A 27,513-nucleotide genomic window follows, 5' to 3' on the forward strand; every position below is an offset into this window, starting at 1 on the left:
TAATTATATCATTTCCAGTGCCTTGAGTTAACTTTTTACTATGTAAGTAACTTAGGGGGAAAAGTTCAGTTGCTTTGCGCCTCCTGTTAGCGCTGGGAGGCAGAGCACCTAGTGCCCGGGCGCGGCGCCACTGACACCTCCCGCGAAATTCAGCGGGAGGTTAGCAGCGGTGGTAGCTGTGCGCAGCGCCCCACTCGTACCCCGGCCGCAAACTTGGCTCACGCCCCTGACCTACCACCGGACACTATGTCCAACAGGGTCAGGGTGCCGTGTTTGCAACCGGGGCGGTGCAAATTTAAGGGCAGTTGCCGGGCGGCCATTTTCTTTGGGCCACCTGCCAGCATCTGCCCCCTCTGGCCTCCTCCTGCGTGGTGCTGGCCGCGATCCGTCAGCCTAGCACTCCTCTTGAGTGCCGGGTTCTTTTGCCAGCACCCCACTCCCCGGTGGTCCAGCAGGGCCCAGGTGAGTGCTGTGCTAAGCCATTCCCCTGATTAAAGGGGAGGGAGGCATGCAGTACTGCAACGCTACATGTCAGCATGCGTGGCGTTGCTGCATGTAGCGCTGCGATATTGAATTGGAGCGCCCCATGAGGGAGGGGGAGCGCTTCCAGTAGCATCCCGCCTCCTGCTTGGGACGCTACCAGTTTCTTGAGTGTCAAGTGTTTTAGTGGTCAGGGTCTCTGTGATTTAGAGGTCAATGGATTGACTACCATAGTAGGCCAATGGGGACCTGTTGCTTGCGCATCTATGTGGGAACTCCAGAACACTTCATGCATCCTGGATAACCATGTGTGCAGGATGTGCCACCATTTTCTCGAGCTCAAGCTCTGAGTTTGGGAGCTTGAGGAGTGGTTGGAGTCACTGAAGTGTATCTGGGCATCTGAGAGTTTCCTTGAACGTATGTTCCAGGAGGTGGTCACCCCACAGCTACAGAAGGTGCAGGAGGTGAGGGAATGGGTGACCACCAGACAGGGTAGGAGGAAGGCACAAGTAGTGCAGGAATCCACCAAGCCAGTGGCACTCGCTAACCGGTTTTCAGTTTTGAATACTGGGGACGGTGACAGCTCCTTGGAGGAATGCAGTAAGAATCAAAACTCCGCAACATGGAAGATTTGACTGCACACAGGGGAAAAAGAAAGATCAGAAATGCAGTAGTCAGAGGGAATTCTATAGTTGAGGCAATGACAGGCATTTTGTTAACCGCAATGTGATTCCCGAATGGTATGTTGCCTCCCTGGTGCCAGGTAAAGGATATCACAAGCGGGTACAGGACATTATGCGAGGGGAAGGGGAACAGCCAGAAGTCATGATCCATGTTGGAAAAAATGACACAGGTAGAAAAAATGTTGAGGTCCTTCAGACAGAGTTTCAGGAGCTAGGAAAACTTTAAAAAATGGGGCCTCAAAGGCAGTAATCTCAGGATTACTCCCAGTGCCATGTGCTAGTGAGTATAGAAACAGGAAGATAGTGTGAGTAAATACGTGGCTGGAGAAGTGGTGCATGAGGGAGGGTTTCAGATTCTTGGGGAAAGGGGCACCTGTACAAGCTGGGCGGGTTGCACCTGAACAAAGCCAAGACCAATGTTCTTGCTGAGATGTTAACTGGTACTCATTTGGCAGGGTGGTGGGGGGTGGGGGGGGTGGCGGGGGACCAGAAAACAGCAGAAAGGAGTAGAAATGAGATCGGAGGACAGAGAGATATAAACAGCAGTAAAATTAGAAATACCCCACAAATTGCAGTGACCCGATTGAGGAAAATAGCAACTGTGACGAAGGAGGTATTAAATGGCCGTAGTGTTGTGGGAGACTACAGTCTCCCGCGTAAAGAAATAGGCAACACAGCGAGCTACAAGAAATAGGTCTTTACTCCAACTCTCACAATACAGTACTGAATTCGTAAAGCCCGCGAACCTGTGATGACTCACGGATTGGTCACCTGCTGGAACCTGATTGGTTTTCCTTCTCTCAGCAGCAGGCGAGTCTGAACATGCCTTATTCCTCTCAGCTTGCAACTGTCTTGCGGGGGGAGGGGAATACAGCAGTTAAAAGGGGATTATACAGGTTTATCTACATACACACAGTGTTTCCCCAATGTGGTAACGCCACATACGCCCCCCCAGAATCCTCGTTAACTGTAAAAGTCAGTCTCTGCGGAGGTTTGACCAAACGGCCGTAGCGGCTGTAGTAGCCATCTGGCGTGTGAGGAGGGCTGTCTGGGAGGTCGGCCGGTTGGTTCGTCGGCTGGTCTGGCGGCTGGTCTGCCGGTGGGCTGGCTGGACGGGCTGCCGGCGAAGGTGGGGTGGTGGCCGGGAAGTAAGGTTCTGGCGTGTCTTGGTCCTCTTGTGGGGCCGCCGCCAATGCGGGAGGTCTGCCTCACCGTGGGGGAAGAGCCGGACGAAACGGGAAGCTGAGGTCCAGGTGTGCCGGTTTGAGGCGGTCTACTGAAATAAGGTCCGGCTTCCCGCCGACGTCGATAAGAAAAGCTTTGTCCCCCGTCTCCAATACTGAGAAGGGGCCGGTGTTTGGTGCCTGCAGCAGGCCTCTGTGCGCGTCCCGGCACACGAAGACGAACTCCGCATGTCGTAAGTCCCGAGGCACGTCGGACGGCTGCGGGCCGTGTTGCGAAGTGGGCACTGGACGGAATTGCTGGGCCGCGTCCTGGTGCAGGGAAAGCTGTCTGGCGGCCAACCACGGCTCCGTTGTCAGGGGGAGGAAGTCGCCTGGTACTCTGAGCGGTTGACCGTAGACCATCTCGGCCACGGAGGCGCGGAGGTCCTCTTTGGGCGCGGTGCGCAATCCCAGGAGGACCCAGGGTAGTTTGTCGATCCAGCTGGTGTCGGCCAGGCTGGTGCGGAGGGAGGCTTTCAAGGAACGATGAAAGCGCTCGCAGAGCCCGTTGGCCTGCGGGTGGTAGGCTGTTGTCCTGCGCAACTTGGTGCCGAGGCCAGCGGTGATGGCATTCCACAAGTGGGAGGTGAACTGGGGGCCTCTGTCCGAGGATATGTCGGTCGGCACGCCGAACCGGGCCACCCATGTCGAGACGAATGCTCGCGCGACGTCGGTCGTGGCGGTGGAGGCGAGGGGAACCGCCTCGGGCCATCTGGTGGTGCGGTCGACGATCGTGAGTAAGTGTGTGAAACCGTGCGACGGCGGCAAGGGGCCTACCAGATCGACGTGGACGTGGTCGAAACGCCTCTCGGGCACCGGGAAACACTCCAATGGCGCCTTGGTGTGCTGCTGGACCTTAGCGCGCTGACACGCCATGCATGTGTTGGTCCAGTCTCTCACATCCTTGTGGAGTCCAGGCCAGACGAACTTGGCAGACATGAGTTTCTGAGACGCACGCATCCCTGGATGTGAGAGGCCGTGGATGATGTCAAAAACTCGCTTGCGCCAGGCGGATGGGACGACCGGCCTAGGCGAGGGGACTGAGATGTCGCACAGGAGGGTTGTGCCGGCTGCGTGGAAGTGGATGTCGGCCAGAGTGAGGCTGGTGGTTGACGTCCTGAGGGCCTGGATCTCCGCGTCGGCGGCCTGGTCTCTCGCCATGCTGGCGTAGTCGACGCCCAGGTGCACTGCGTGGAGCGAGGGTCTTGAGAGGCAGTCGGCCACCAAATTGTCCTTGCCGGTGATGTGGCGGATGTCCGTGGTGAACTCCGAGATGAAGTTGAGTTGGCGCTGTTGGCGCGCGGACCAGGGTTCGGTTACTTTGGCCATGGCGAAAGTGAGCGGCTTGTGGTCCATGAATGCGGTGAACGGCTGGCCTTCCAGGAGGAAACGGAAGTGCCGGATTGCCAGGAACAGGGCCAGGAGCTCTCTGTCGAACGTGCTGTAGGCCTGCTCGTTCTTGCGCAGCTGTCGGCTGAAAAATGCCAGTGGCTGCCACGCGCCTTCGACCCACTGTTGCTGGACAGCGCTGACGGCGTAATCCGAGGCGTCCGTGGTGAGGGCGGTCTTGGTGCCCGGGATGGGGTGGGCCACTAGTGTGGCGTTGGCCAAGGCGCTTTTGGTCTGGTGGAAGGCTGTCGCCATCTCGCTGGACCAGGTGAGTTGCTCTTTGCCCGTTTTGCCCCTGGTGGCTTCGTAGAGGGAGCGCATGAGTGAGGTGGCCTTGGGCACGAAACGGTGATAGAAATTGACCATCCCCAAAAATTCCTGCAGCGCCTTGACTGAGGTGGGCTGGGGAAAGTCCGCCACCGCCTGCACCTTGGAAGGTAGGGGAATGGCTCCCCTTGGCGAGATTCTGTGGCCGAGAAAGTCAATTTGGGCTGCTCTGAACTGGCATTTGGCCGGGTTGACGATTAGCCCGTGTTGGCTGAGGCGCTGGAAAAGAGAGCGCAAATGCGCGATGTGCTCGGCCTTGCTGGTGCTGGCCACGAGGATATCGTCCAGATAGACGAACAGGAAGCTCAGGTCCCGTAGGACGGAATCCATGAGCCGTTGGAAGGCCTGTGTGGCGTTCTTGAGCCCGAAGGGCATGCGCAGGAACTCGAACAGTCCGAAGGGGGTGATGACCGCCGTCTTCTGGACGTCTGCGTGGTGGACGGAGACCTGATGGTAGCCGTGAACCAGGTCGACCTTGGAAAAGACAAACTTTCCTGCTAGGTGTGCCGAGAAGTCTTGGATGTGCGGAATGGGGTATCTATCGGGCGTGGTGGCGTCATTGAGCTGTCTGTAGTCGCCGCAGGGGTGCCAGCCACCGCCCAGCTTGGGCACAATGTGGAGGGGGGACGACCAGGGGCTGTTCGAGCGGCGGATGATGCCCAGTTTCTCCATCATGGCGAATTCTTCCTTGGCCACCGCCATCTTTGCTGGGTCCAGGCGTCTGGCTCGGGCGAACACTGGTGGTCCCGTAGTGGCGATGTGGTGCTCGACGCCATGCTTGGCTGCCGCAGCTGAGAAGGTCGGTTGTGTGAGCCTCGGGAAGTCTGCGAGTAGGCGGGTGTAGTCGTCATCCGCCGGGGCAGAGCAGGACCCGACGAGGGCTGGGCTGTTGCTCTGCTGGCAGGCCAGTGAAGCGAAAGTTGCTGCGTCGATCAGGCGCCTGTCGCGGACATCGACCAGGAGTCCGTGGGCGCAAAGAAAATCGGCGCCCAGCAAAGGATGTGCCACCGAGGCCATCACGAAATCCCACGTAAATCGCTGGCCATTGAAACAAACCTCGGTCCGTCGCTTTCCAAAAGTAGCGATGGCTGCGCCATTTGCCGCCACGAGGGGTGGGCCGCTGCAGCCTGCCTGGATGTCGAGCTGAGAGGCAGGAATTATGCTGCATTGGGCTCCGGTGTCGCAAAGGAATCTGCGCCCTGAAAGGGAGTCGGTTATGTACAGCAGTTTACCTGCGGTGCCAATGGCCATCGTGGCGGCGGGGGTGCGGTCGAGTGGGCCTAGACGACGGCGCGGGGCTAGCGCGTTGGGCCGGGTGGCCATCTTGCTTTGATCGAAAGAGCAGGGTGCTCTGCAGCGTTGGGCCTTGTGGCCGAAACACGCGTGGTAGTAGCATAGTTCTGCGGCCTGGTGTGGCGGCGCGTGCTCGGTGGTGTCGGGGAGCCTCGCGGCTGCACAGCCGAGTTGGGCGACGGCGAAGACTTTGTCCGCGGCGGCTGCCAGTTGTACGCAGTCCGTGATCGGGGACCCCGCGAGGGCAGTCTGTACCTGCTGCGGAAGCAGGCTGAGGAAAAGGGCCCGAAACAAGAAGCACTGCGGTTCAGAGCCCAGGAGCGCAAGCATCCGGCTCATCAACTGGGTCGGGGTAGAGTCGCCGAGGCCTGGTAGTGAAAGAAGCCTACGGGCCCTCTCCTCCCCGGACAGGCCGTAAGCCTGCAGCAAGCGGCCCTTAATGGTTGAGTACTTGCCGGTCTGTGGTGGGTTCCCCAGCAGGTCGAGAACTTCGGCGGCGGTGGAGCTTGCTAGTGCTGAGACTACGTGGAGGTACCTTTCTTCATCGTCTTGAACCCTGCGAAGGGTGAATTGGGCCTCCGTGTGCGCGAACCAAGCTGGTGCTTGGTGTTCCCAGAAGGTGGGGAGCTTCAAGGACGCGGCGCCGGCCGACATCGGGCTGCTGCTGGTTGCCGTCGGGTCGTTGCTGGCCTCTGTAGGGCTACGTGAATCGGGGGCTTCGGCCGCCGACATTCGGGGTCACCAATGTGGGAGACTACAGTCTCCCGCGTAAAGAAATAGGCAACACAGCGAGCTACAAGAAATAGGTCTTTACTCCAACTCTCACAATACAGTACTGAATTCGTAAAGCCCGCGAACCTGTGATGACTCACGGATTGGTCACCTGCTGGAACCTGATTGGTTTTCCTTCTCTCAGCAGCAGGCGAGTCTGAACATGCCTTATTCCTCTCAGCTTGCAACTGTCTTGCGGGGGGAGGGGAATACAGCAGTTAAAAGGGGATTATACAGGTTTATCTACATACACACAGTGTTTCCCCAATGTGGTAACGCCACAGTGTAACTAATAAGGTTGGTGAGCTGCAGGCACAAGTTGCTACATGGGATTATGATGCGTTTGCAGTAACAGAGATATGACTCAAACAAGGCTAGCGACGGGTTCATAATATTCCTGGTTACCAAGTATTCAGGAATGATAGAGAAGGAACTAGAGGAGGAGCATGATTAAGGATGATGTTACAATTCTAAATAGAAAGGATATACTAGATAGTTCTAGTACTGAATCTATTTGGCTTGAGTTAAAGAACAGAGGGGGAGCTGTTAAATTGCTGGGAGTTTTTTTATAGAGCTCCAAACAGTGAGAAGGAGATAGATGAGCAAATTTGTTGGCAAATTTCAAAGCCATGGAACAAAATTGAGTAGTAATATTAGGAGACCTTAATTAACCTAATATAGATAGAGAAAAACATAGTGTTAAGGGTAGGGAAGGAGAGAAATTTCTGATATGAGCACAGGAGACCTTTCTCAGCCATTGGGGGTAATTTTACCCTAATTCGCTGGGCAGGAAACCTACAGTATTGGGTAGAAGATAGGGTTTACACCCCAGGTGCCCAATAGTACTCTCTATTGACTTCAATGGAGAGTAAAATCAGGTGAGGTGTAAAAACAGCATTGCCCCCGATCTGGGCAGTTTCCCAACAGGCAGGCAGAGTTAAAATTGCCCCAGTCTCCAGTCGAACAAGGATGGAACCAGTGTTGCATCTGGTTCTGGGAAATGAATTAGGGCAAGTGGAGTGTGTAACAGTCGGAGATCATCTAGCTAATTGTAGTGTATGTACTTTGCAGAAGGAACTATATTCTGCAGCCCCTGTATACTGCAGTACCAGTAGTGACCACCCCTGTATATAAGCCTGTGTAGTAACTTTGCATAGTTAGTTCCAGTTTGTCTCCACTCAGTAAAGACCTGTTGTAACCCACTCCTGCAGTCCGTGTCTCAATTACACACGGACATAATACTGGCGACGAGCAGATATGAACTTACCTACAGTCTGCACCGCCTCATGGGGATCCATCCCTGAAGCGAAGTTGTCAGAGGTTGAGGCCAGAAGGAAGAAAGAAAAAAAAACAATCAGAAGAAACGGGCGTCGACCGTGGGCAACCGCCTCTGATTCATCGGAGTGAAAGATTTGCAGGAGAGGCTGTCGAGAGCGGGGCTTGGTTATCCTGTCGATGGTGTTCCAGCTAATCGGGCTGGTGGCAGGTAGTACACTGATCCTTCCTGGGCTGCGGCGGGCTAGAGCTCAATCAGGTGGCTTTTCAACGGGGCCGAGCAGCGTTGTCGGGAAGAGGAGAGAGAGAGAGAGGGTGGAGCACACAGGGTGCGGCCGGTGCTACGAAGCCGGGCAGCGTACAGACCCGAGAAGAGGGAGGAAAGTATCCCACAGGGTTGCTCCGACGACGGGGAAATAAAAGAAATTAGAAGCGCAGAAAGCTGCGAGGAGCTGCAGTTGCCACGGGAACCGCGGAGAGTGGCGTTAGCAGCAGCGCGGGGGGAAGTGCGCGAAGACCATAGGGCGTCGCCATCAAGGCATAAAATGCCAGCAACAGCGCTAGCAGCAGCGGAGAAGACGGAAAGCGTGGGAGGTGCCATTTTGTTAAATCGGGGAAGAAGGCAAAGTGCGGGAGGTGCCATCTTAGATTTCCAAGATGCCGAAGACTGGCAATATCACTGCCTTCGATAATGCAATAGAAGACTGGACCACGTATGTGGAAAGAGTCGAAGTATATTGCGAGGCAAACGAAGTAGCCGATGAGAAAAAGGCTACTAAAGTTTACTACTAAACTTAATGGGCGCAAGAACGTACGGCCTATTGCGGAACCTGATTACTCCAGCCAAACCGATGGTGAAGAGTTTTAACGAAATTGTTGTTATCCTACAGGAACACCTAAATCCTACACCGCTGCTGATAGCAGAAAGATTTAAATTCCACAGGAGAAATCAACATAAAGATGAGAGCAATGCTGATTACCTTATGGAACTACGCAAGCTATCAAAGCACTGCCAGTTCGGAGCAGGACTGGCAGATACCCTACGGGACAAATTTGTCTGTGGACTCCTGAGTGAAGGAACCCAGAAGAGGTTACTCTCAGAGAAAGAGCTGACGCTAGATAAGGCTTTCAGCGTGGCAGTATCGTACGAAGCAGCAGCAAGGGGAGCTGCGGAAATACAGCAAAAGCCACAGGAATATGGCACCCACGAAATGACACGGGGATTTGAAAAATGTTATCACTGCGGCAGAACAAACCATGACCAGAAGGACTGCTGGTGCAAAGACAAAATATGCAGGCAATGCGGAAAGATGGGACACATTGCACGAGTTTGCAGGTCTGGGAAGAAGACCAATGACACCAAAAAGGCTACTAAGGAACAGTACAGGAAAGTACAAAAGATGATGGACAGTAGTTCCGAAGACCAGATGAGCGATAGTGAATCCGGGAACAAGAGACTAAGCTGTCTCAAACTTCACAACGTAATCGCAAAAGAGGATCACCGAACCATTTGGGTCACCCTCACGATAGCAGGGTCCCAAGTCAAAATGGAATGGGATACAGGATCAACCCTGACCATCATGAATCGACGAGACTACGAGCGGCTATTCTCACACATACCCTTGAAAGAGACATCCATTGTCTTGAAGACGTATACGGGGCAGAAAGTATACCCCAGAGGGAAAACAAGGGTGACTGTCGAATACAACGGCAAGGAAATACAGAATTTGTATCTGTACATACTGCAAGATGGTGGACCACCGTTATTGGGATGTGAATGGATCAGAAAGATAAGTTTAGACTGGCACTCCATTCAGGCACTGACAGTGGCTGGTAAAAAGGATGACGACGTTACACCTGGACGATTGTCAAAAATCTTAGCTAACGCCAAAGAGGTATTTCAACAAGAACTGGGAACTCTTAAAGGCGTAACCACCTCGATAAAAATAGAAGAGAATGCAATTCCCAAGTTTTTCAAAGCAAGACTGGTACCATATGCAATTCGCCCAGCCGTCGAGGCAGAGCTGGAGAATCTGGAGAATGCAGGCGTGTTATCTAAGGTAGACTGGAGTGAGTGGGCGACACCCATCATTCCTGTCATGAAGAAAATGTTAAACAATAAGTCTGAGGAGCCAAGGAAGGTTCGCATCTGTGGGGACTTCAAGGTGATGGTGAACCCAGTCCTTCACACAGTACAATATCCTCTCCCGAGGATAGAAGATATTTTCGCCTCACTATCTGGAGGGAAGCGTTTTACAAAAATTGGCCTAGCACAAGCATATTTGCAGATGGAGGTTGAAGAATCCTCTAGGAAGTATCTCACGATAAACACTCACAAAGGTCTTTACCAGTATAATCGACTGGTATTCGGAGTAGCATCAGCTCCGGCGATATGGCAAAGAGCGATGGAACAAGTCCTGCAAGGGATTCCGGGGACTCAGTGTTACTTGGACGACATCCTAGTGACAGGTGAAGATGACAGTGAACACCTTGCCAACCTAGAGCAGGTGCTCACTAGACTAAGAGAACATGGGCTATGAGCCAATCGCCCCAAGTGTGAGTTTTTTAAGAAACAGATATCGTATTGTGGCCACGTGATTGATGAAGAGGGGTTACATAAGTCCCCAGACAAAATTGAAGTGGTAGTTAAGGCTCCAGCGCCTGAAAATGTGTCGCAACTGAGGTCATTCCTCGGATTGGTGAATTACTACCATAAGTTTTTGCCGAATTTGTCGACAATTCTGCACCCACTGAACGCCCTACTACAAACTGGAGTAGCATGGAAATGGAGCGATGAATGTAAGTGGGCCTTTCAGAAGAGTAAAGACCTAATCACTTCAAGAGAAGTATTGGCTCACTACAACCCATCACTACCGATAAGACTGGCGTGTGATGCGTCTCCCTATGGCATTGGAGCGGTACTGTCACATAAATTCCTTGATGGTTCAGAGAGGCCGATAGCTTTTGCGTCACGCTCGTTAACTTCAGCCGAGCGTAACTACGCCCAGATTGACAGAGAGGCCCTCAGCCTGGAGTGGGGGGTGAAGAAGTTCAATCACTACCTGCACGGTCAGAAATTTACTCTACTAACTGATCATCAACCTCTTGTCTCCATTTTCAACCCTCAGAAGGGCATCCCGATAATGACAGCACAACGGCTACAGAGGTGGTCCCTTTTCCTAGGGGCACACCAATATGACATCGAGTACAAAGGAACTAAACAGCATGGGAATGCTGATGGATTGTCGCGCCTACCGTTGCCGACGGTGGAAGAAGCACCTGCAGTGGATCCAGTGGAGATATTCCACTTGACCATAGTCGAATGTCTACCTGTGACGAATGCAAACATAGAAAAGGAAACAAGAAATGACCTGACACTCTCCTGGGTCTATGATTTAACGGTGAAGGGATGGCCAGCACATGGCGAACCACTGTTGCCAGCATTCTCGCCGAGAAGAGAACAGCTGTCAGTGTGCAGAGGAACCTTGATGTGTGGATCCAGAGTAGTAATTCCACCCAAATTGAAGGATAGAGTGCTCAATGAGCTTCATGAGGGTCATCTGGGAGGGGTAAAAATGAAGAACTTAGCCAGAGCGTTTGTGTGGTGGCCGGGAATCGATAGAGAAATCGAAGAGATGACCAAGAGCTGTACAGGATGCCAGAAGGTCCAAAACGCCCCACCACAAGCCCCTCTACATCCATGGGAGTGGCCCTCATCTCCATGGCAAAGGGTGCACATTGATTTTGCTGGTCCATTTATGGACTCGATGTTTTTAATTGCGGTGGATGCACAATCAAAGTGGCCAGAGGTAATAAAAATGTCCTCAACCACCACAGAAAAAACTATCACAGTCTTACGAACCATATTCGCCAGAAATGGGCTGCCTGAACAGATTTGCTCTGACAATGGACCACAGTTTGTGTCTGAAGAGTTCCGGAGGTTCTTAAAGAACAATGGTGTTAAGCATTACACATCCGCCCCATATCATCCAGCCACCAATGGATTGGCTGAGAGGTTCGTTCAAACATTCAAGAAGGCTATCAAGGCAATGTGTAATGAAGACATACCCCTAACAACACAAGGTGGATAACTTCTTCGATAGCAAAATACTGCAGATGTTGGAAATCCGAAATAACAACAGAAAATGCTGGAAAAACTCAGCAAGTCAGGCAACATCCGTGGAGAGAAATTTGAGCCGACGTTTCGGGTTTGACCCTTCTTCAAAACTGGAGAGAAAAGGAACTAGATCGAAGGCAGGGCTGCGATCGGACAAAAGAATAAAAGAACCAAAAGAAGTAAAAGAGATTAGAAGCTAGACGAGATGGTAATAGGCTGTGATTAGGTGTAAAGTGTACTGGCAGGGCAAAAGGTAGCTGCCAGGTGTGAGAGAGAAACAAAAGGAAAGGGGGGGGGGGAAAGGAAAGGAGTGGAAAAATATAAGTGAAAATGAAATAGGGGCCGAGGTTATGATCTGAAATTGTTGAACTCGATATTGAGACCGGAAGGCTGCAGACTGCCTAATCGGAAGATGAGGTGCTGTTCCTCGAGTTTACGTTGAGCTTCCGTGGAACAGTACAAGAGGCCAAGGACGGTGAGGTCCGAGTGGGAATGGAGCGGTGAATTGAAATGACAGGCGACCGGAAGCTCGGGGTCACCCTTACAGACTGAACGGAGGTGTTCCGCAAAGCGGTCACCCAATCTGCGTTTGGTCTCCCCAATGTAGAGGAGACCGCATCGTGAGCAGCGAATACAGTATACTAGATTGCGAGAAGTACAAGTAAATCGCTGTTTCACCTGGAAGGGGTGTTTGGGGCCCTGGACAGTGGGGAGGGGGGAGGTATAGGGGCAGGTGTTACATCTCCTCCGCTTGCACGGGAAGGTGCCAGGCGAAGGGGAAGGGCTGTTTGGGGTGATAGAGGAGTGGACTAGGGTGTCTCGGAGAGAGCGGTCCCTGCGGAATGCTGAAAGGGGAGGGGAGGGGAAGATACGTTTGGTGGTGGGATCACTTTGGAGGTAGCGGAAATGCCGGAGGATGATCCGTTGAATGTGGAGGCTGGTGGGGTGAAAGGTGAGGACAAGGGGAACCCTATCGTGGTTCCGGGAGGGAGGGGCAGGGGTGAGGGCAGAGGTGCGGGAGATAGAACTGACACGGTCGAGGGCAGTGTCAACCACGGTAGAGGGGAATCCTCGGTTGCGGAAAAAGGAAGACATGTCTGAAGCACTGGTGTGGAAGGTGGCATCGTCGGAGCAGATACGGCGGAGGCGGAGAAACTGGGAGAATGGAATAGAGTCCTTACAGGAAGCGGGGTGGGAGGAAGTGTAGTCCAGGTAGCTGTGGGAGTCAGTGGGCTTGTAGTAAATATTGGTCGATAACCTATCCCCAGAGATGGAGACGGAGAAGTCGAGGAAGGGAAGGGAAGAGTCAGAGATGGACCATGTGAAGGTGAGGGAAGGGTGGAAATTGGAGGCAAAGTGAATGAAATTGTCAAGTTCGGGGCGAGAGCAGGAAACGGCACCGATACAGTCATCAATGTACCGGAAAAAGAGGTGAGGGAGGGGACCCGAGTAGGACTGGAACAAAGATTGTTCTACATAGCCCACGAAAAGGCAGGCATAGCTAGGACCCATGCGGGTACCCATGGCAACACCTTTGATTTGGAGGAAATGAGTGGAGTTAAAGGAGAAGTTGTTCAATGTGAGAACAAGTTCAGCCAGGCGGAGGAGGGTCGTGGTGGATGGGGACTGGTCGGGCCTCTGTTCGAGGAAGAAGCGGAGTGCCCTCAGGCCATCCGGGTGGGGGATGGAGGTGTAGAGGGATTGTACGTCCATGGTGAAAAGGAAGCGGTTGGGGCCAGGAAACTGGAAACTGTTAAAGTGGCGGAGGGCGTCCGAAGAGTCGCGGATGTAGGTGGGAAGAGACTGGACAAGGGGAGAAAAGATAGAGTCAAGATAGGAAGAGATAAGTTCCGTAGGGCAAGAACAGGCGGAAACGATGGGTCTACCAGGGCAGTCCTGTTTGTGGATCTTGGGAAGGAGGTAGAAGCGGGCTGTGCGGGGTTGGGGAACTATGAGGTTGGTGGCAGCGGGGGGAAGATCTCCAGAGGAGATGAGGTCAGTGACAGTCTTGGAAACGGTGGTTTGATGTTCGGTAGTGGGGTCATGGTCCAGGTGGAGGTAGGAGCAGGTGTCGGAGAGTTGGCGTTCAGCTTCCACTAGGTAGAGGTCAGTACGCCAAACAACAACAGCACCGCCCTTGTCAGCGGGTTTAATGACAATGTCAGGGTTGGATCTAAGAGAATGGAGTGCTGCAAGTTCAGAGGGAGGTAGGTTGGAGTTAGTGAGGGGAGCAGAGAAATGGAGACGGCCGATGTCACGGCGGCAGTTAGCGATGAAAAGATCTAGAGAGGGTAAGAGGCCAGGGGGAGGGGTCCAGGTAGAATGGGAATTCTGCAAGCGGCAGCACGGTGGCATAGTGGTTAGCACTGTTGCCTCACAGCGCCAGGGACCCGGGTTCGAATCCGGCCTCGGGCGACTGTCTGTGTGGAGTTTGCACATTCTCCCCGTGTTTGCGTGGGTTTCCTCCGGGTGCTCCGGTTTCCTCCCACAGTCCAAAGATGTGCGGGTTAGGTTGATTGACTATGATAAATTGACCCTTAGTGTTAGGGGGATTAAATACGTGGGGTTACGGGGATCGGGTGGGATATGTGTCGGTGCAGGCTCGATGGGCCGAAATGGCCTCTATCTGCATTGTGGGGTTTCTGTGTGATTTCTGTGAAAGGGTCAGTTGTGCGGGGGGAGGACTCCTGGCCAAAGAAGTGGGCACGGAGATGAAGGCGGCAGAAAAAGAGCTCAGCATCATGCCGAGCTCGAAATTCATTGAGGTGGGGGCGTAAGGGGATGAAGCTCAGGCCTTTGCTGAGGACTGATCGTTCAGGGTCAGAGAGTGGAAGGTCAGAGGGGATAGTGAACACACGGCAGGGGGTGAGATTGGGAGAAGGGGGGTCAGAGGAAAGTGAAGGGGAAGAAGGTTCCGGAGAGGCGTTGGTGTCCAAGAGTTGATGAAGCTTGCGATCCTTGACATCGGAAAGGAAGAAGAAAAGTTTTTTGTTGAAGCGTCGGATGAGTCGAAGGATGAAGTGGAACTGAGGACCCGGACAGCTTTGAGATAGAGTGCGCCGGTGTTGCTGAAGAGAGAAGTCGAGTGTGTTCATGTGGCGCCGCATGGCGTTGAGCGTGGATCTCAGGATGCGGCGAGAGCAGTAGTTCGAGGAACGATGAATATCTTGGAGATATTTGTAATCCTGGGTGGATCCGAAGCACGAAGGGTGGAAGTTTAGTTGGAATCCACGTGGAGTAAGTCGGAACCGGAGACAGTTGCTGAGGAAAATGATGTGGCTGTGAAACCGAGTCTTGGCAGATACCTGATCAAACACGAGAAGGGAAACTGAAAGTAATGAAGATGAACAAGGTTGAAGAGCCAAACGGAGATCCCGTCGCAGAGAAGAGCAGAACTTCTTCAAGGTAGGCATTCCTAGAAGAGGTGTGGCAGTGAACCAAACACTAGTACGATAGCAAAATACTGCAGATGTTGGAAATCCGAAATAACAACAGAAAATGCTGGAAAAACTCAGCAAGTCAGGCAACATCCGTGGAGAGAAATTTGAGCCGACGTTTCGGGTTTGACCCTTCTTCAAAACTGGAGAGAAAAGGAACTAGATCGAAGGCAGGGCTGCGATCGGACAAAAGAATAAAAGAACCAAAAGAAGTAAAAGAGATTAGAAGCTAGACGAGATGGTAATAGGCTGTGATTAGGTGTAAAGTGTACTGGCAGGGCAAAAGATAGCTGCCAGGTGTGAGAGAGAAACAAAAGGAAAGGGGGGGGGGGGAAAGGAAAGGAGTGGAAAAATATAAGTGAAAATGAAATAGGGGCCGAGGTTATGATCTGAAATTGTTGAACTCGATATTGAGACCGGAAGGCTGCAGACTGCCTGTCATTTCAATTCACCGCTCCATTCCCACTCGGACCTCACCATCCTTGGCCTCTTGTACTGTTCCACGGAAGCTCAACGTAAACTCGAGGAACAGCACCTCATCTTCCGATTGGGCAGTCTGCAGCCTTCCGGTCTCAATATCGAGTTCAACAATTTCAGATCATAACCTCGGCCCCTATTTCATTTTCACTTATATTTTTCCACTCCTTTCCTTTCCCCCCCCCCTTTCCTTTTGTTTCTCTCTCACACCTGGCAGCTATCTTTTGCCCTGCCAGTACACTTTACACCTAATCACAGCCTATTACCATCTCGTCTAGCTTCTAATCTCTTTTACTTCTTTTGGTTCTTTTATTCTTTTGTCCGATCGCAGCCCTGCCTTCGATCTAGTTCCTTTTCTCTCCAGTTTTGAAGAAGGGTCAAACCCGAAACGTCGGCTCAAATTTCTCTCCACGGATGTTGCCTGACTTGCTGAGTTTTTCCAGCATTTTCTGTTGTTATTGTGGATAACTTCTTGTTTGCCTACCGGAATGCGACACATGCGGTTACCAACCAAACTCCAGCCATGATGTTCTTCAATCGAAGACTACGATGCCGCTTGGATTTGGTTAAGCCAAACATCAGAAGAGATGTGGAGAACAGGCAGTTTCAGAATATGAATGAAAGGCTGACCAGGAGTTTTAAGATAGGTCAACCAGTTTTGGCCCGGGACTACCGCACAGAGAAATGGCAGTCAGGAACGATCTGTACACGGCAAGGACCTCTAATGTATACCGTGGACGTTGGAGAGAGCATTGTAAGACGCCATGCTGACCAGATTCTAGAGTCACTGGAAAACGTCAATTCCACACAACGATCCTATACACCTGGTGATGAAACCGAAGTACCAATTGCATCTACCTCAGAATCGGGAATATTGGAAGCAGACGAACCCAACAACGACGTTGATTCCGAATCAACTCTGCCAGAAGAACCTGATACCCCAAAGAGGCGTTATCCAGACAGAATCACGAAGCCTCCTCAAAGACTGAACTTATAATTGCTTAACTTCAGCTAATGTATATGACAACTGTAATTGTAAATATGTTATTTAATTATTAATCGAATGCTATGTACTGTTTAGCTAAAAGGGGAGGAATTGTAGTGTATGTACTTTGCAGAAGGAACTATATTCTGCAGCCCCTGTATACTGCAGTACCAGTAGTGACCACCCCTGTATATAAGCCTGTGTAGTAACTTTGCATAGTTAGTTCCAGTTTGTCTCCACTCAGTAAAGACCTGTTGTAACCCACTCCTGCAGTCCGTGTCTCAATTACACATGGACATAATACTAACAGTGACCACAACAAAATTTGGTTTAAAGTAATTATGAAAAGTGACCAGAAATTATGGAAGGGAAAAATGCTCAACTGGGGAAGAGCTAATTTCAGCGATTTAAGAACGGACCTAGCACAGGTAGATTGGAAAAGGCGATTCCAGGGTAAAGCAGTAACGGAGCAATGGGGGGCATTCAGTGAAGAGACAGTTCAGCTACAGCTTAGGCATACTCCTTTGAAAGGAAAAGGTAGAGCATCCGAAAATAATGCACCTTGGATGACAAGGCAAGTAAAAGTTAAAATAAAACAGAAAAAGGAGGCTTATGACAAATGTCAGGAGCAAGTTTCAGTTATTAGCCAGGAAGATTATGGAAAGTATAGGAGGAAATTGAAAAGGTTAATACGGGAGGCAAAGAGAGGTTACGAGAAAAGATTAGGAGGCAAAATTAAATTGAACGCTAAAATATTTTATAAACATGTAAAGTGTAAGCATTTAGCTAGGAAAAAATTTGGGCCTATTAAGGACCCAAAGGGAAATCTTCAAGTCGAGGCAGAGGACATGGCAAAAGCAGTAAATGAGTACTTTGCATCTGTCTTCACAAAGGAAGCAGATGATGTGAAGGCTACACGAAAAGAGGAGAGGGAAGTTATAGACAGGATAGTAATAAATAGAGAAGAGGTACTAAAAAGATTAGCATTACTGAAAGTTTGCTGTGGTGTTCCCCAAGGGTCAGTGTTGGATCCATTACTCAGCAATTTTTATAAATGACCTAGACTCAGGTGTAGGGAGCAGCATTATTAAGTTTGCAGATGATACGAAACTTGGCAAAGTAGTAGATATTGATGAGGATAGTTATAGGCTTCAGGATGACATAGACAGGATGGTGAAATGGGAAGAAGCATTGCACATGGAGTTCACTGTGGAGAAGTGTGAAGTGATGCACTTTGAAAGGACTAATATGGAAAGAAAGTGTACTATAAATAGCACGATTTTGAAAAGTGTAGATGAACAGAGAGACCTTGGTGTCCGTATACACAAATTCTTAAAGGTGGCAGGGGAAGTTGATAAGGTGGTTAAAAAAGCATATGGGTTACTTGGGTTTATAAATAGAGGAGTAGATTATAAAAGCGAGGAAATCATGCTAGAACTTTATAAATCACTGTTAGGCCTCAGCTGGTGTATTGTGGACAATTCTGGACACCACACTTCAGGAAAGATGTAAAGGCCTTAGAAAGAGTGCAGAGTGATGTGCCTCAATAAATCCGAGACTCGATGTTAGCGAAACAAAACAAGGCTTTTATTGACTTAGAAGGTAACACACAGAGGAGAATGTATCTTCCATCCAGAGGTCTGCCGTACTGGATGTGCTGCAGGCTGGGCCAGCTTACATAGGAGCCAGGTATGGGCGGAGCCCTACACACAGTACAATACAATGGAAATGAAACTGAAACCAACCACAGTCACAGGCAGGGAAATACTGATGAGTGATGAATGGAATATTTCATCACATTCACCCCTTCTATAGATTTAGTCTGTTCGGGGGTTTGATAGTCCTCTGCGACCAACGTGGCTGTTGTGGTGCCGCGGGTGTCGGCTGGGTGTCCCCGGTGGCCTCCTGGGTCTCTGCCGGGGGTGCCGCCAGGGTTGTTGAAGGGGTAGTTGGTGGGGGTACCGTTGGTCGATGTTCTTCCGGGGGTGATGAAAGAGTAGTGGGTGGGTAAGAGTTGCTGTGGTCGTTGTTGCTGCTGTTGTCGTGGTTGTTGTCGTTACCGGCTGGGGCGACGTCTTTTATGGACACGGTGTCCTCCCTTCCGTCGGCGTGCCGGACATACGCGTATTGGGGGTTGGCGTGGAGTAGGTGCACTGACTCCACGAGAGGGTCCGTCTTGTGGCCCCTCACATGCCTTCGCACGAATACCGGACCTGGGGTGGAGAGCCATGACGGCATGGATACGCCTGAGGTGGATTTCCGGGGAAAGACAAACATTCGCTCGTGAGGCGTGGCATTAGTGGCAGTACACAATAGCGACCGTATCGAATGGAGCACATCTGGGAGGACTTCCTGCCAGCGGGAGATAGGGAGGCCTTTGGTCCTTAGAGCTAGAGTGACTGCTTTCCATACTGTCCCGTTCTCTCGCTCCACTTGACCGTTACCCCGGGGGTTGTAGCTGGTGGTACGGCTCGTGGCGATCCCCCTGGACAGCATGTACTGGCGTAGCTCTTCACTCATGAAGGACGCTCCCCTATCCGTATGGATGTAGCTCGGCATACTGAACAGGCAGAACAGGCTGTTGAGGCATTTAATGACCGTGGCGCTGGTCATGTCTGGGCAGGGGAAGGCGAATGGGAAACGAGAGTATTCGTCCACAATGTTCAGGAAGTAAACATTGCGGTCGACGGACGGGAGGGGGCCCTTGAAATCTAAGCTGAGCCGCTCAAAGGGCCGTGTAGCTTTGATTAAGTGGGCTCTATCTGGGCGGTAGAACCGAGGCTTGCACTCAGCGCAAGTGCGACAGTTCCTGGTCAGGGACCGAACTTCCTCAATCGAGTAGGGTAAGTTGCGGGACTTTATGAAGTGGAACAGCCGCGTGACCCCTGGGTGGCAGAGGTCATTGTGGAGGGTCTGTAGCCGATCCCTGGTGGCGCTGGCACACATCCCCCGTGAGAGGGCGTCGGGGGATTCGTTAAGGGCCCCTGGCCGGTAAATGATGTCATAATCGAAGGTGGAGAGCTCGATCCGCCACCTAAGAATCTTATCATTTTTAATCTTCCCCCTCTGTTTATTATTGAACATAAACGCTACCGACCGCTGGTCGGTAAGTAGGGTGAAGCGTTTGCCGGCTAGGTAGTGGCGCCAGTGGCGCACTGCCTCCACGATGGCTTGGGCCTCCTTTTCTACGGAGGAGTGTCTGATCTCGGGCCCTTGGAGGGTCCTCGAGAAGAAAGCTACGGGCCGCCCCGCCTGGTTGAGGGTGGCCGCCAAGGCAAAGTCAGACGCATCACTTTCCACTTGAAAGGGAGTGTTCTCGTCCACTGCCTGTAGCGTGGCCCGCTCAATATCCTGCTTAATGCTTTTGAAGGCAGCATGGGCCTCAGCAGAGAGCGGAAAAGAGGATGCTTTCAAGAGGGGGCGGGCTTTGTCGGAGTAGTTGGGGACCCATTGGGAATAATAAGAAAATAACCCCAGGCACCTTTTCAGGGCTTTGGGAGTGTTGGGCAGGGGCAGCTCCCGTAGGGGGCGCAATCGGTCGGGGTCTGGTCCGATTTCCCCATTCTCCACCACGCTGCCTAGTATGCAGAGTCGCGTGGTGTTGTAAACGCACTTGTCCTCGTTGTAGGTGAGGTTGAGTTTTTGTGCGGTTTTCAGGAACCTCTCGAGGTTCGAGTCGTGATCCTGCTGGTTGTGACCGCAGATGGTGACGTTGTCAAGGTAGGGGAAGGTTGCCTGCAAGTGGTGGTCATCGACCATGCGGTCCATCTCCCTCTGGAAGACCGAGACCCCATTCGTCACCCCAAAGGGGACTCTGAGGAATTGGTAGAGGCGTCCGTTCGCCTCGAAGGCAGTGTACGGGCGGTCCTCTGGCCTGATAGGGAGCTGGTGGTACGCTGACTTGAGGTCGATGGTGGAGAACACCCGGTATTGGGCGATTTGGTTCACCATTTCTGATATGCGGGGTAGCGGGTAGGCGTCTAGTTGGGTGTACCTGTTGATCGTTTGGCTATAGTCGATCACCATCCGTTTCTTCTCGCTACCCCTTACCACCACCACTTGGGCGCGCCACAGGCTATTGCTGCGTTCAATAATGCGCTCTTTCAGGAGCCTGTCTACCTCGGTCGCGATAAACCGCTTGTCCTCCCAGCTGTACCTCCTGCTTTTGGTCGCTATTGGCCGGCAGTTAGGGGTAAGGTTCGCGAATAGCGAAGGCGGCTTTACCTTCAGGGTAGCCAGACCGCACGCTGTGAGGGGCGGCTGGGACCCACCGTAATTGAGCGTGATGCTTTGGTGGTAGCACTGGAAATCCAGGCCCAAGATTACGCTCGCACATAGATTCTTCATGATTAATGCTTTAAAATTATTGTATACAGTTCCGTTAACGGACAATTGTACCGTGCAGTAACCCATAATGGTCGATGTCTGGGTTTTATCAGCCATAGAGATGGTACCCCGAGTAGGGACCACCTTTAGGGAGAGTTGTTGTACCAGTTCAGGGTGGATAAAACTCTCCGTGCTTCCACTGTCAATTAAACATTTAACCCTGCACCCGTTTACCTCGATGTCCACCATTGATTTGGATAGCGGGTGCGGCCTGGTCTGGTCCACTGTGACCGATGCCACTGTAGGGCCTTGATCGAGACAAGATGGCGTCCACGCTGTCTGCTCACAAGATGGCGGACCCCACGAGGTCGGGCAAGATGGCGTCCAAGATGGCCGCTCCCACGGCGCACACGCGGCGGTGGCGGGTTTTCCAGCGGGGTTCCCTCTGCACACCTTCCCGAAGTGCCCCTTCTTACCGCACTTAAAGCAGGTGGTGCCTTTCGCCAGGCACAGGTTTCTGGTGTGCTTCGGCTGCCCGCAGAAGTAGCAGTTGGGTCCCCGACGCGTCGCGGCTGTCGTAGGGCTTCTGGGGGGAGAGCGGGGCCCCGACGGTGTCAGGCTGCCGGGCGGCGAAGATGCATTCCAAGATTGGCGGCGCCCTTTGTGCACACATGGCGGCGTGGACGGCGCGAGCTGAAGAGTAGGCGTCCGAGTTTCTCTGGGCCACATCCAGGGATCGTGCTGTGTCCGCAGCCTGTTTCAGGTCCAACCCCGTTTTTTCCAGCAGTCTCTGCCGGATGTAAGTGGAGCTGAGGCCTGTGATAAAGGCATCGCGAACAAGCTCGTCAGTGTACACTGCGGCTTTTACATCTTGGCACTTGCAGTCTTTGCCAAGCGTTTTCAGGGTGCCTAGGAACTCCTCCACCGATTCCCCAGGTCGCTGTGCGCGAGTAGCGAGCAGATGCCTAGCATACACCTCATTCGTAGGCTGCTGGTAATGCGCCTTTAAGATGTCGCAGGCGGCCGGGTACGTGTCGGCGTCTTGGATGAGGGGGTAAACCCGGTGGCTTACCCAATTCTGCAGAATTCCGAGTTTCATACTCGCAGCGTCCGTAGCGTCTTTGACGGTTGCGGAATTGTCCAGGAAGAATTCCATACACATAAACCAGTGTCCGAAGCGTGCCGATGCGTCCGAAGCATGCTGGTCCAAATCCAAACGTTCGGGTTTCAAGAGTTGATCCATTGTGTTGAAAATTAAGTCAATAAAATTGATGTGCCTCAATAAATCCGAGACTCGATGTTAGCGAAACAAAACAAGGCTTTTATTGACTTAGAAGGTAACACACAGAGGAGAATGTATCTTCCATCCAGAGGTCTGCCGTACTGGATGTGCTGCAGGCTGGGCCAGCTTACATAGGAGCCAGGTATGGGCGGAGCCCTACACACAGTACAATACAATGGAAATGAAACTGAAACCAACCACAGTCACAGGCAGAGGAATACTGATGAGTGCTGAATGGAATATTTCATCACACAGAGGATGTTTACCAGGATGTTACCAGGGATGAAGGGCTTCAGTTATGAGGAGAGGTTTGGAAAGTTAGGAATGTTCTCCTTGGAACAGAGAAGGTTAAGAGGTGACCTAATAGAGGTTTCATGATGATGAGAGGTTTTGATAGAGTGGATAGAGAAAAACTATTCCCTCTGGTGAGTGGGTCACTAACCAGAGGTCATAGATTCAAAATCATTGGCAAAATATCTAGAGGGGAGATGAGGAGAAATCTTTTCACTGAGAGTTGTTGGGATTTGGAACGCTCCACCTGAAAAGGTGGTGGAAGCTGATTCCATAAATAATTTTAAAGGGAGTTGGACAGGTACTGGAGGATGAGGAACTTACAGGGTTACTGACAAAAGGCAGGGGATGTGGGACTGAGCACGACTGCTCTTTCAAAGAGCCAGCACAGGCACGACGGGTTGAATGGCCTCCTTCTGTGCTGTAAGTTTCTATGATTCTATGATAAGGGCCCAGAATTTCTTGAAACAGCATAACTGGCAAGTTATGGCATAAATTACATTGATCTTGCCGTCAGTAACTTATGCCAAACTTTCCTGAGAATCTCATTACTATATATGAGAATGTAACAACCAGTGTAAAACAAGGGGATATCAGCGTAAACAACTGGGGCCTGAAGAAAGTGTGGAAATGATACTATGGGTGAAAAATTCGGTAACTTAGCGCCTCCCATTAGCGTCAGCAGATGTCCATAATGGGGCGCTGATGTAGTAGTGCCGGGACGAGGTGAATCTAGCGCCGCACAACAAATCCGCTCACCCCCCCATTGCGCTGCCAGTATGAGATACCGCCGGGGACTACAACGCCAGGCAGATCATGACATCAGTGCAACGCTCACTGGATGCCCGATCTGCAAAATTGATTGTCACCACCTACCTTAGCGCCTGACCAAACAGCATTTATGTGGCTGGTCCAGTTAAGTTTCTGGTCAATGGTGACCCCCAGGATGTTGATGGTGGGCTATTCGGCAATGGTTATGCCATTGAATGTCAAAGGGCGGTGGGTAGCCTCTCGCTTGTTGGAGAATTGCGAATGGAACTGAACACTGTGCAGTCATCAGCAAACACCCCCACTTCTGACTTTATGATGGTGGGAAGGCCATTAATGAAGCAGCTGAAGATGGTTGGGCCTAGGACACTGCCCTGAGGAACTCCTACAGCGATGTCCTGGGGCTGTGATGATTGACCTCCAACAACCACAACCATCTTCATTTGTGCTAGGTATGACTCCAGACAGTGGAGAGTCTTACCCCTGATTCCCATTGACTTCAATTTTACTAGGGCTCTTTGAAGCCACACTCTGTCAAATGCTACCTTGATGTCAAGGGCAGTTTCACCTCACCTCTGGAATTCAGCTCTTTTGTTCATGTTTGGACCAAGGCTGTAATGAGGTCTGGAGCCGAGTGGTCCTGGCGGATCTTGAACTGAGCATCGGTGAGCAGGTTATTGGTAAGTGTTGCTTGATAGCACTGTCGATGATACCTTATGATAAAGTGACTTTGCTGATGATTGAGAGTAGACTGATGGGGCGGTAATTGGCCGGATTGGATTTGTCCTGCTTTTTTTGGACAGGACATACCTGGGCAGTTTTCTACGTTGTTGGATAGATGCCAGTATTTTAGCTGTACTGGAACAGCCTGGCTAGAGGCACGGCTAGTTCTGTAGCACAAGTCTTCAGCACGACAGCCGGAATGTTGTCAGGGCCCATAGCCTTTGCTGTATCCAGTGCGCTCAGCTGTTTCTTGATATCATGTGGAGTGAATGGAATTGGCTGAATACTGGCTTCTGTGATGGTGGGGACATCAGGAGGAGGCCGAAATGGATCATCCACTTGGCACTTCTGGCCGAAGATATTTGCAAATGCTTCAGCCTTGTCTCTTGCTGGGTTCCGCCATCATTGAAAGTACCTCTCATTACCTCAATGAGTTGGCCATTATTCATTGTGAGCCTTGACACTGAGTAACAGCTTTCAACTCGGGTACGACAGGGAAGTGTCAAAACCCAGAACAATTCTGTCCTCGCTGGATATCCACATCTATGCACATATCTAGCTGGGATCTCTGATTAGCAATTGGGAACAGGAACTCTGGAATGCTGAGATCAATTCTGGCAGCCCAAGAGGTGCCCAGCTAATTCAGCATGGAACAGGGATCAAACGTGGTACCTTCCTACTGTCTATAGCACAGCTAGTCACTGGATAAACCTGTTTTGCCTTTGGGGAAGTTTCAAAATGTATTCTTATAGTTAGGTAATTGAAGAAAGGCTATCATCTTGTTAAACTATCTTGAAAAGAAGGTGCTAAATTGAGCCAATTGACGAGTATCAAACTATATTGACAATCTAATGTAATGTTTTTAATCATGATATTTTGAAATTTAGTTTTCAAAAACATTAAGACGAGGTATTTTTGCAAAATAATATTCACTTTAACATAAATATTAATACAAACATTATTATTAGAGCAGATGCTGTTCATGTTTTTATTCATTTGTAGCCAGAGATGACTGATAATCCTTCCCTTGGCTTTACTGATGCTGGAATTTACTTCATCATCCATTCACCTCAAGAACCACCACAAGTTGCAGCAATGGGCGTGTTGGCAGGAGTTGGGATGCATGCCCATGCTGCAATACGCCAATTGAAGGTAAATAGGAAAATAATATCCAAAACAAACTGAAAACATCAACTCATAATGCTTTGAGCTTTTTCTGACAGAATGACGAACCAGGTTCGAGTTTTGTTACTAATGTCGTTGGTATTACTGCGAGAATAATTGACTAGTATACCACTTTACAGTCTTCTGAATGTGAGTGACAGTTTACTAAGCACCTTTATGTTGCTGCATGAATTTTGCACTGGAGTCTGGTGGTTGGTAGATAGAAAGAAAGGATATAGGAGAAATTCAATTTGGCTTTGCTGATTTTTTCAATGCTGCAGTGTCCATAGAGCTGTCCAAGTGCTCCATGATTGACTGCAGCATTTCTATGACCTTCTGGTATACCCTCCACAATTGGAGCTGGATTCCATGCTCTCCAATATTTTGCTCAAGCAGGCAGTCCAAAGCACTCTTCTTTTATAGGCTGGGCCCTTGAAGTCAGCACCTGTACCCTCTGCAGCAGGGCCAGGTTATAAGCTGACCTCTGACAAGGTGGTTCCCTGGCCCATCCTATCCCTCTGCTGTTGCTCCTGCGCACTTGTACTGGGTGAATCTTCCAGTGCGAACCTTTCTAGCTGACTCTCTAAACTAGGCAGTGTGTCAATTTCTGAGCTGGTGCCTGTGAGAGTATGGTTCAGTGACAGCACGTGCTCAGGAGGGATTTATTCCTCTTCCTTTAATCCAACTAGGCCCTCTACTTTTGCTGGACCTGAAAGAGAGGGACAAGAGTAAGCAGTTAATGGCAACAGTTAGCAGAGACAGATTTTTTAAAAATTTGTTCCTGGGATGTGGGCGTCGCTGGCAAGGCCAGCATTTATTGCCCATCCCTAATTGCCCTTGAGAAGGTGGTGGTGAGCCACCTTCTTGAACTGCTGCAGTCCTTGTAGTGAAGGTATACCCACAGTGCTGTTCAGGAGGAAGTTTCAGGATTTGACCCAGTGACAGTGAAAGAACGGTGATATATTTCGAAGTCAGGATGGTGTGTAACTTGGAGGGGAATTTGGAGGTGGTGGTGTTCCCATGCGCCTGCTGCCCTTGTCCTTCTAGGTGGTAGAAGTCGCGGGTTTGGGAGATGCTGTCGAAGAAGTCTTGGAGAGTTTTGTAGATGGTACACACTGCAGCCACGGTGCACCAGTGGTGGAGGGAGTGAATATTTAAGGTGGTGGATGGGATACCAATCAAGTGGGATGCTTTGTCCTGAATGGTGTCGAGCTTCTTGAGTGTTGTTGGAGTGGCAGCTCAAAGCAACACCATCTTATCATGCAGAATGTGTGAGAGAGAGATTTCAGTGAGGTGTAAAAGATGTTAAGATGGCTAAACACCCAATGGAGCGTATCCTCCAACCTCGTCCATGGCAGTGCTCCTGATGTGTCCCCTGCCCATTGTTTCTATGGCTGCCTCTTCTAATGGGGACAATACATGGATGGCCAACAGCTCTCCTCCTGTCCGTTCCCACTTGTTGTTGTGTGCCAAATTAGGCAAACTTGGAGAGGATAAGTCTCCAGGTCCAGATGGATTACACAAACTCAAGGGGGAGAAATTCGGTTATGCCCTGTTTGGGGGCGGTAACTGAATTAGCACCAACCATTTAGCGCCCAGCGTGGGAGTACCGCCCCGGCCGCTAAGTTGGGCTTATCACCCCGGCAAGGAAACCGAGTGCTATCTTGGGCGCTCCACATCCTCTCGGGATAGTGTCTGGGGCGCAAAGCACGGTAGCGTTGGAGCACTACGCGGCTGCTCCACGTAGCGCTGAAGCGTTTCATCGCCCCTCCCCTTCCATTAAAGGGGACGGACGCTGCACACTCTGCAGGCTGTTTGATGGCCTCCACTAGCCCACCAGGGTGGCATGGTGCCGGGCTACATGATGACGGCCACAGCCTATGCCAAGGGCTGCCACAAGGAGCCGACCTGAATGTCGGTCAAAACAATAAAAAGGCGGTGCGGGGCGCAGCCATGCTTCCCCTTTATTTACTGCCTCATGAGCAGAGGTCAGCCCGGTTCTGCTGTCACTGACATCGCCCACGGTAACTTCGTGGGGCACAGCCAAATTTCTGCTATGGGACAGTGAGGGGCCGTGGCGGTGTGCTAAAGGGGTCACGATGCTCGCCGATGAAGTCATCGCCAGCAGCACAGCACCATGAAGCACTGCCGGCCACCACCGCTGCTAACCTCCCGCTGAATTTTGTGGGAGGCATTAGTGGCACCGCACCCAGGTGCTAATGAGAGGTGCAAACGAAACCAATCTCAGTAAAAGATAGCAGACGCACTATGATACATAAATAAAAACTCAATTGGGAAGGGAATAGTGCCAGAGGACTGGTGGATAGCTAATCTTATTCCTATATTCAACAAGGGAGATTAAACAAATCCAGGGAACTATAGACCTTAACGTTGGTGGTAGGAAAGGTATTGGAAACGTTACTCAAAGATGTAATAGAACAACATCTAGAAACCAAAAACATAATAAAGAATAGTCAGCCCATACTTCAATAGGGAAGGTCA

The 27,513-nt window shown here is 51.1% G+C and overlaps 1 protein-coding gene across 1 annotated transcript in view; it reads left to right on the forward strand.

Moving 5' to 3' along the window:
- Positions 1–27,513, forward strand: part of LOC147122751 (bile acid-sensitive ion channel-like) — a 452,148-nt gene that overhangs the window by 96,140 nt on the left and 328,495 nt on the right. Inside the window, exon 4 of the mRNA XM_086005364.1 lies at positions 24,850–24,999. Within this exon, the coding sequence (XP_085861490.1) occupies positions 24,850–24,999 (150 nt within the window). The remainder of the gene's footprint in view (positions 1–24,849; positions 25,000–27,513) is intronic.

Source organism: Somniosus microcephalus, chromosome 2, assembly GCF_052327205.1.
Source record: "Somniosus microcephalus isolate GS21.2 chromosome 2, FLI_Smic_1.0, whole genome shotgun sequence".
NCBI lineage: Eukaryota > Metazoa > Chordata > Chondrichthyes > Squaliformes > Somniosidae > Somniosus > Somniosus microcephalus.